The following is a 10,718-nucleotide window of genomic DNA, read 5'->3' as shown; positions in this document are numbered from 1 at the left end:
ATCAAGCTTGGTATTCCATGGGAATTCCAGTGGTTTGTTTTGTGTCTCTGGTTATCTTCTTCGTTGAACTCATTATGATCTTATCCTTCAGGAAGATTTTTAAGGGATGTAGTTCCAAAGTATAAGGAGTCATTGTAGTTGACCCTTCTTGATGGGAATCAGGGTCTATTGTGTTACTGTTTCCACAAACTTCAAACATCAGATATCCTTCTCCAGGAATAGTGTTAGATCAAAAACCAAATAAAACATGAAGAAATGCAAAACAGATTCACACAAGACACAAGATTTAATGAGGTTCACACACCGATATGGTGTGCTATGTTTTCGGGTGAAGAAGAGTGTGATTCACTATGTTGGAAGAAGATTACGATGGAGATCTCTCGAGAACACTCAAACACGCGACAAGAACACTTGCCCTGAAAACCCTAAAAATCTCACAATACTTGCTCAATAAGATGATATTACATGTATATACTCCTCAAAGTCGGGTTGATCTATCAGTCCAATCCCTTTGCTATCATCATAGGCCTCAGAAAAAATCGCCTTCGAGTTACCACCAAATTATGTTGGAGCGGCTCAATCTGTTTTGCTCAATCTTCAAAACGAATCAAGAATTTGAGACAAACAAAACAAATAGATATTGTCTTTCTATGATAGAAACTTGAACTTCAATATGGAAATACTTTTTCTGCCTCTTTATTCTTCCAAAGCTTCTTATATTGAAACCACTTTTTTCTTGGTGGTTCCATAAAGAATCCTGTTGATATCCTGCCCAATTTATACCAGGGGCATATTAAGGATAATCCACAGTTCAAATTACATAGACAATAAACAATCCTGCTACTCATGAGATTTTCTAAATTAATTTGGTTATTTTGAAAAGTTCTTAAGGAGATTCTTTTTGATTTATTATTGATGACATCAAGAACTATTCAATAAACAAGTCTGCTGTACATCCATATGAAAAATTAAAATCAAGTTAGTTAAAGCATGTAAAGAAGATTCTCGGCTATGCTGTTGGAATCAATGACCACTTATTTCATTTACTGCTGCTCCCTTGCTTGAAAATCTTAGGCTTCAGCTTTTTCTTCTTTTGTCCAGACAGACTACAGTAGATTTTTTTTTCTTTTAAACCCAAAATGACCACCAAAGAAACAATTGAATACTTTACTCTCCCCTAGTACCTGAACAGAACATAGGGAAAATTAAATATAACATCTAACTTCATGTTACTTCCTCTCTTACTTAGACAAACTTAATTGTTGACCTCTCTAATTACTTAGGAGGGGTTCTGAGTCAGCCTGGAATCACTGAGTTTACTCACCAAACTCGTCCTCGCAAAGAACTGGTTCACTCACCAACTGTTCTGTAAAATTAGTAATCAGGTAGACATAATCAAGGGCTCCTTTGTTTCATAACCAAGCATCTTGATTATAGTTGCAATTAAAGGGCATACCCGTGCACGAGGCTTTCTCATGTGTGAGGTCAAGGGTGAGAACTACGCAGCCTTACCCTGAGAATGTTGAGAGACTGTTTCGACCGCTTGACCACCAGGTTGCAACATTCGTACTTTAACTTCTCTAATTATAGTTGCAATTGCAGCAGGAAATTATTGTTGCCTATCCAAGATCAGGGTTTTAAGAATCCGACCGGATCAGCCGAACCTGATTCTCCCCAATTCAGTTCTTCCAATTGCAAGGTTGATCTGAATCTGCGTTTTTTTTTTTTTTTCTTTCTCCTCCTGGATCAGAGGAACTACACTGTGTTCATGAACATAATTTCCCATCAGTTCTATTAAATATTTTATTTGTGCTCTCGAAGGTAGCAATTTTGGATTTGTCCTTATCTTCTTGAATGTATGTTTTATCCTTGGCTATGAGATGAATTAAAGAACTAAAAATGATTGAAAGGAAAGTTTTGTGTGATATATCAGTCAAATCAATAAGCTTGTTCTATGTATATATATTTTTTTCCCCAACTCAACAGAGTTGTCAAATTGAAATTTCTGAAATGAAATTCCTGCTGAAGTGAAAAAAATTTAGATTGATGAGCATCAGTAAGATCTCAATTATAAAATTATTATAATAGCAAGGAAGAAAGAATGGTACCCGCTAGTGTGTGTCTACACCTTGACATAGTGGGTGCGAAAAAGACTGCACTGCCCTGCGCTGAAGATGCTCCCACACTCTGGCATGTACCTGCACCAGCGAGAAAGTGTCCTATTGCCTTAATAACAATAAGCAGTCCTAGGTGGCATCTTTGTCATTAATTTTGGGGACATGATTCATTTTGATGTGGGATCAGACATGTCCCATTGGTGCAGGCGATTCTCAGATATGATTTTTGGGACCCTGGACCCTCTTCATTTGTATATCTTCTTTAGGTTTGTGAACAGATTGGGTGTCCAATCCATTTGTACTGCTAGGCTTTAGCTGTAAGGCGTTTCTTCCTTTCATGGCCACATTGTATTTGTGTTGGGTTCCCACCCCTCCCCTTACCAAAGGGGAGCAGTGGTTTTTCCTTTCTAGGACCGTTCTAGTGTGTTGGGCCTGCTTGCTCTCCTTGGATCATTTCTACAGCTCTTTCAGTGTTTGGTTGAGTATGGATGATTGGAATCTAAAAGGCTAAGAGATTTACTGGATTTTTGTTGCTCAAATGGAGTTCTAGTATTGTTTCCAAATAATTGGCCTCTTGTACTCAACCGAACTGCACAATATGAATTAAAATCTCCATGTGAGCATTATATAATCATTAAGGAGATAGAAACTGCAAATAAAAAGGAAGCATATTGATATTTTTAATTATTCATCAAGTACAATGTAGGGGACTACCCAAGAAATATTATAAGATCAACATGTCTGAAAGAAATAATTTTGTGCATGAACAATGCTTATGCACCATGTCTAGTAAACAAAATACAGAAACTTGACCTTTTAAACTCAAAGCTTGCCTTATTCAATATGTAAACCTCAAGGTTCAAACTCTAAAATAAATTTAAAATGCACACAATCCACACAAGGGAGAAAGTTCCAAACAGACCAAAGCCAAAAGCACATCATATGGAGAGCTTGAGCATTTTATTTTGTGATGACCAAAACACTAGCAGCTAATATCTTCTGTATCTTTTGTTGCTTCATGATTAAATGTAGTGAATTTTCCTTGAGGCAGTTGGAGCTTTCCGTTCTCCTTCGCCTCCTCCTCCTTCCCTGGGGAATATGGAGAAGTAGGTCTGTGCAAAGGTGAGAAGGATGATACTACCTGCAATAAAGAAGGCAATAGTTTTCCAGGGGCTACTGAAATATGTATGCCAAAGCTCGGCCATCCATATAGGAAATTTCTTGCGGTAGAACTTTTCAATATTTCCCTTAACTATGAGATATTCAGAAGGGCTTGGCATTAAGTGGATAGCCAATTCATTGAATAGATCAGCTACTTGTTGGTCACTGCCAAGTAAATTTTTGAGTATGCCCTCAGATCTCAGCTCCTTCACATCTTCGGAATGATCAATAAGTGAATCCAGTAAAACAATGTATGAGGTGACCGCATAGTCACTTGGACCATCAGGGCTTACTTCATATGCTACCAAGTTCAAGAGTGATGACTTTGTTAAATCATCAATGACAAGATGAGGAAGGAACAGTTGTCCACGGATACAGTAATCTTCAAACTTAACATCTCTTAAGCTCCCACTCTTGCTCTTCTTGCACTTGATCCCTGCTTTCTTAAGCTCAACGACTGAACGAAATGAGTGCAAATCGTCATCGTCAATGGGCTTCTTTTTTTTTCCTGAAGATTCAGGCTTTTCCTCTTCACCAATGAGCTTCTTGTGGAGTATGTCAAGGAGGTGAGCAGGTTTATCAAACTTCTGTGGAGATTTTGTGCTTTGGGGATTAAGTGCCTTCTCTCGAGATGATGTCTTATTGAGCTTAAGTTGATTGGTTACAAATTCGCTGATTAGATCTCCCCATTCACCTTTACTGGGTTTGAAGCTGCTCATCAATGACTCAAGAACCGGAAAGGGTAGTTGGTTCTCCAGAAGAAACAAGTCCGTTGATACAAAAACTATTTGATCAGTCTTCATCATTGTATCACTGGGTCTGCCATTGACGATGCAATCAATGAAATGGAGTACAAAACAACCGTCCTGGAACATCATGAGTGTGAATTTATCATCACTAAAACTTGCCGTCGAACTCTTTTCATAACATTCCTTTGCGTTGCGAGACACCTCTTCAAAATTGACTAATTTTTCGAACTTTCCCTCAGTGAACTTCTTTGCTGCTAATGAAGCCTTGACCTTCTCCGCTCGTGCAAACTTTAGGTTCCCATGGTGATAAGGACCTATGGAAACCATCAATGGATCAAAGCAACCCTTGTGCTTTTCAATGTCCCGCAGAATTGTTGGAACCTTGTCTATTGCCTTTGTTCCAGGTTGAGGGGTTTCTGGCTCACATAGTGTGGGCAGCAACCACTGTGGACAGGTCACTGATGTCTCTGTGATCACCACAGATCTTTCTCGCTCGTTGACTATAATGTCAGGCTCAGTACTGCCTCTACCAGCTTCATGGAATCCTTCTATGACCACCTTCTTCTTCACCGACCTCTCAAATGAAACAAAAGGCCTTTCATTGGAGCTGGCCATCATTGGAACACACAACAAAATATTCAGTTAATATTATAACTGCCATAGTACATTTACATTTGCATTTTATATGATGACTAAAAGTAGAAATCTATTTTACTTTGCTCACATATCAAGCTTGGTATTAAATAGGAATTCCTTAGGTTGTCTCTCTGGTAATCCTCTTTGTTGAACTCATTATGGTCTTATCTTTGGCAGATTTTGAAGGAATGTAATTCCCATAAAAGTATAAAGAGACAATCTAGTTGACCCTACTTGATGGGAATCATGGGTTATTGTGTTCATGGCTCCACAACCTTCAAAAATTAGGGATCCTTCACCAGGAATTCATATTTCTCTCTATGATAGGGACTTGAGCTGCAATAAGGGAATCCTTTTTCTGCCACTCCATTTTTCCAAAGCTTCTTATATTGAAACTGCTTTCCTCATGGTTGGGTCCATAGAGAATCTTATTACTTACATATTCTTGAATCAGTCATGATCACAGGCCAGAGGACAGGTCTTGAATTAGATGATCTTTCGTATCAAGTTGTTAACCGACATTAAACTCTTCTAGTCTTCTTCAATCCTTCAAAGCAGCAAAAGAGTAATGCCCAACTAACCCATTTATCAGTTCTTTGGACTTCACCTAAGCTGCTGTCAAATTGAAATCTACCAGGGGCCTAAGGATAATCTACAGTGACAATATACATAGACCTTTTTTTCTGAATTAATTTGTTTATTTTGGAAAGTTCTTAAGTAGATTTTTTATTATATATTACTGATGATATAAAGTGCTATGCAATAAACAATTATGCTGCGAGTTCATATGCCAAAGTAAAATCAAGTCAGTTAAAAGTATATAATGGAGACTCTCCCCTATGTTGTTGGAATCAATGACCATTAAATTAATTTCTTGCTGATCCCTTCCATGATACTCTTAGGCTTCAGATATTTTTTTTTTTCTTTTGTCAGGAGAGACTCAAGTGGAACTTTTTTTCATTAACATTTGCATTTTATATGATGACTAAAAGTAGATACCTATTTTACTTTGCTCACATATCAGGCTTGGTATTAAATAGGAATTCCTGAGGTTTGTTTTGCTTGTCTCCCTGGTAATCCTCTTTGTTAAACTCATTATGGTCTTATCCTTGGCAGATTTTGAAGGAATGTAATTCTTAGAAAAGTATAAAGAGACAATCTAGTTGACCCTACTTGATGGGAATCAGGGGTTATTGTGTTCATGGCTACACAACCTTAAAAAATTAGGGATCCTTCACCAGGAATTCATATTTCTCTCTGTGATAGGGACTTGAGCTGTAATAAGGGAATCCTTTTTCTACCTCTCCATTTTTCCAAAGCTTCTTATATTGAAACTGCTTTCCTCATGGTTGGGTCCATAGAGAATCTTATTACTTACATATTCTTGAATCAATCATGATCACAGGCCAGAGGACAGGTCTTGAATTAGATGATCTTTCGTATCAAGTTGTTAACCGACATTAAAATCTTCTAGTCTTCTTATATCCTTCCAAGTAGCAAAAGAGTAATGCCCAGCTAACCCATTTATCAGTTCTTTGGACTTCACCTAAGCTGTTGTCCAATTGAAATCTACCAAGGGCCTAAGGATAATCTACAGTGACAATATACATAGACCATTTTTTCTGAATTAATTTGTTTATTTTGGAAAGTTCTTAAGTATATTTTTTATTATATATTATTGATGATATAAAGTGCTATGCAATAAACAATTTTTCTGCAAGTTCATATGCCAAAGTAAAATCAAGTCAGTTAAAAGTATATAATGAAGATTCTCCCCTATGTAGTTGGAATCAATGACCGTTAAATTAAATTCTTGCTGATCCCTTGCATGATACTCTTAGGCTTCAGATTTTTTTTTTTCTTTTGTCAGGAGACACTCAAGTGGAACTTTTTTTCATTTACATTTGCATTTTATATGATGACTAAAAGTAGATAGCTATTTTACTTTGCTTACATATCAGGCTTGGTATTAAATAGGAATTCCTGAGGTTGTTTTGCTTGTCTCTCTGGTAATCCTCTTTGTTGAACTCATTATGGTCTTATCCTTGGCAGATTTTGAAGCAATGTAATTCCCAGAAAAGTATAAAGAGACAATCTAGTTGACCCTACTTGATGGGAATCATGGGTTATTGGGTTCATGGCTCCACAACCTTCAAAAAGTAGGGATCATTCACCAGGAATTCATATTTCTCTCTATGATAGGGACTTGAGCTGCAATAAGGGAATCCTTTTTCTGCCACTCCATTTTTCCAAAGCTTCTTATATTGAAACTGCTTTCCTCATGGTTGGGTCCATAGAGAATCTTATTACTTACATATTCTTGAATCAATCATGATCATAGGGCTAGAGGACAAGTCTTGAATTAGATGATCTTTTGTATCAAGTTGTTAACTGACATTAAACTCTTCTAGTCTTCTTCAATCCTTCCAAGCAGCAAAAGAGTAGTGCCCAGCTAACCCATTTATCAGTTCTTTGGACTTCCCCTAACCTGTTGTCAAATTGAAATCTATCAGGGGCCTAAGGATAATCTACAGTGACAATATACAAAGACCTTTTTTTCTGAATTAATTTGTTTATTTTGGAAAGTTCTTAAGTAGATTTTTTATTATATATTACTGATGATATAAAGTGCTATGCAATAAACAATTATGCTGCGAGTTCATATGCCAAAGTAAAATCAAGTCAGTTAAAAGTATATAATGAAGACTCTCCCCTATGTTGTTGGAATCAATGACCATTAAATTAATTTCTTGCTGATCCCTTCCATGATACTCTTAGGCTTCAGATTTTTTTTTTTTCTTTTGTCAGGAGAGACTCAAGTGGAACTTTTTTTCATTAACATTTGCATTTTATATGATGACTAAAAGTAGATACCTATTTTACTTTGCTCACATATCAGGCTTGGTATTAAATAGGAATTCCTGAGGTTTGTTTTGCTTGTCTCTCTGGTAATCCTCTTTGTTAAACTCATTATGGTCTTATCCTTGGCAGATTTTGAAGGAATGTAATTCCTAGAAAAGTATAAAGAGACAATCGAGTTGACCCTACTTGATGGGAATCAGGGGTTATTGTGTTCATGGCTCTACAACCTTAAAAAATTAGGGATCCTTCACCAGGAATTCATATTTCTCTTTGTGATAGGGACTTGAGTTGCAATAAGGGAATCCTTTTTCTACCTCTCCATTTTTCCAAAGCTTCTTATATTGAAACTGCTTTCCTCATGGTTGGGTCCATAGAGAATCTTATTACTTACATATTCTTGAATCAATCATGATCACAGGCCAGAGGACAGGTCTTGAATTAGATGATCTTTCGTATCAAGTTGTTAACCGACATTAAAATCTTCTAGTCTTCTTATATCCTTCCAAGCAGCAAAAGAGTAATGCCCAGCTAACCCATTTATTAGTTCTTTGGACTTCACCTAAGCTGTTGTCCAATTGAAATCTACCAAGGGCCTAAGGATAATCTACAGTGACAATATAGATAGACTATTTTTTCTGAATTAATTTGTTTATTTTGGAAAGTTCTTAAGTAGATTTTTTATCATATATTATTGATGATATAAAGTGCTATGCAATAAACAATTTTTCTGCAAGTTCATATGCCAAAGTAAAATCAAGTCAGTTAAAAGTATATAATGAAGGTTCTCCCCTATGTCGTTGGAATCAATGACCATGAAATTAATTTCTTGCTGATCCCTTCCATGATACTCTTAGGCTTCAGATTTTTTTTTTTTCTTTTGTCAGGAGAGACTCAAGTGGAACTTTTTTTCATTAACATTTGCATTTTATATGATGACTAAAAGTAGATACCTATTTTACTTTGCTCACATATCAGGCTTGGTATTAAATAGGAATTCGTGAGGTTTGTTTTGCTTGTCTCCCTGGTAATCCTCTTTGTTAAACTCATTATGGTCTTATCCTTGGCAGATTTTGAAGCAATGTAATTCTTGGAAAAGTATAAAGAGACAATCTAGTTGACCCTACTTGATGGGAATCAGGGGTTATTGTGTTCATGGCTCCACAACCTTAAAAAATTAGGGATCCTTCACCAGGAATTCATATTTCTCTCTGTGATAGGGACTTGAGCTGCAATAAGGGAATCCTTTTTCTACCTCTCCATTTTTCCAAAGCTTCTTATATTGAAACTGCTTTCCTCATGGTTGGTTCCATAGAGAATCTTATTACTTACATGTTCTTGAATCAATCATGATCACAGGCGAGAGGACAGGTCTTGAATTGGATGATCTTTCGTATCAAGTTGTTAACCGACATTAAAATCTTCTAGTCTTCTTATATCCTTCCAAGCGGCAAAAGAGTAATGCCCAGCTAACCCATTTATCAGTTCTTTGGACTTCACCTAAGCTGTTGTCCAATTGAAATCTACCAAGGGCCTAAGGATAATCTACAGTGACAATATACATAGACCATTTTTTCTGAATTAATTTGTTTATTTTGGAAAGTTCTTAAGTAGATTTTTTATTATATATTTTTGATGATATAAAGTGCTATGCAATAAACAATTCTGCTGCAAGTTCATATGCCAAAGTAAAATCAAGTCAGTTAAAAGTACATAATGAAGATTCTCCCCTATGTTGTTAGAATCAATGATCATGAAATTAATTTCCTACTGATCCCTTGCATGATACTCTTAGGCTTCAGATTTATTTTATTTTTTTTCTTTTGTGAAGAGAGACTCAAGTGGAACTTTTTTACAATTACATTTGCACTTTATATGATGACTAAAAGTAGATAGCTATTTTACTTTGCTCACATATCATGCTTGGTATTAAATAGGAATTCCAGAGGTTTGTTTTGCTCGTCTCTCGTGTAATCCTCTTTGTTAAACTCATTATGGTCTTATCCTTGGCAGATTTTAAAGGAACGTAATTCCTAGAAAAGTATAAAGAGACAATCTAGTTGACCCTACTTGATGGGAATCAGGGGTTATTGTGTTCATGGCTCCACAACCTTAAAAAAATTAGGGATCCTTCACCAGGAATTCATATTTCTCTCTGTGATAGGGACTTGAGCTGCAATAAGGGAATCCTTTTTCTGCCACTCCATTTTTCCAAAGCTTCTTATATTGAAACTGCTTTCCTCATGGTTGGGTCCATAGAGAATCTTATTACTTGCATATTCTTGAATCAGTCATGATCACAGGCTGGAGGACAGGTATTGAATTAGAAGATCTTTTGTATCAAGTTGTTAACCGACATTAAACTCTTCTAGTCTTCTTCAATCTTTCCAAGCAGCAAAAGAGTAATGCCCAGCTAACCCATTTATCAGTTCTTTGGACTTCACCTAACCTGCTGTCAAATTGAAATCTACCAGGGGCCTAAAGATAATCTACAGTGAAAATATACATAGACCTTTTTTCTGAATTAATTTGTTTATATTGAAAAGTTCTTAAGTAGATTTTTTATTATATATTACTGATGATATAAAGTGCTATGCAATAAACAATTCTGCTGCAAGTTCATATGCCAAAGCAAAATCAAGTTAGTTAAAAGTATATAATGAAGATTCTTCCCTATGTTGTTGGAATCAATGACCATTAAATTAATTTCCTGATGATCCTTGCATGATATTCTTAGGCTTCAGATTTTTTTTTCTTTTGTCAAGAGAGACTCAAGTGGAACTTTTTTTCATTTACATTTGCACTTTATCTGATGACTAAAAGTAGATAGCTATTTTACTTTGCTCACATATCAGGCTTGGTATTAAATAGGAATTCCTGAGGTTTGTTTTGCTTGTCTCTCTGGTACTTCTCTTTGTCAAACTCATTATGGTCTTATCCTTGGCAGATTTTGAAGGAATGTAATTCCCAGAAAAGTATAAAGAGACAATCTTGTTGACCCTACTTAATGGGAATCAAGGGTTATTTTGTTCATGGCTCCACAACCTTAAAAAATTAGGGATCCTTCACCAGGAATTCATATTTCTCTCTGTGATAGGGACTTGAGCTGCAATAAGGGAATCCTTTTTCTGCCACTCCATTTTTCCAAAGCTTCTTATATTGAAACTGCTTTCCTCATGGTTGGGTCCATAGAGAA

The 10,718-nt window shown here is 36.1% G+C and overlaps 1 protein-coding gene across 1 annotated transcript; it reads right to left on the bottom strand.

Moving 5' to 3' along the window:
- Positions 1–3,139: 3,139 nt before the first annotated feature.
- LOC122060714 (UPF0481 protein At3g47200-like) lies at positions 3,140–4,642 on the bottom strand. The gene has a single exon (XM_042623823.1). It carries the CDS (start codon positions 4,640–4,642, stop codon positions 3,140–3,142), a length of 1,503 nt encoding a protein of 500 aa, XP_042479757.1.
- Between the last annotated feature and the right edge of the window lie 6,076 nt (positions 4,643–10,718).

Source organism: Macadamia integrifolia, chromosome 14, assembly GCF_013358625.1.
Source record: "Macadamia integrifolia cultivar HAES 741 chromosome 14, SCU_Mint_v3, whole genome shotgun sequence".
NCBI lineage: Eukaryota > Viridiplantae > Streptophyta > Magnoliopsida > Proteales > Proteaceae > Macadamia > Macadamia integrifolia.
Note: the sequence above shows the minus strand (reverse complement) of the source record. Positions and strands in the feature narration are given on the sequence as shown.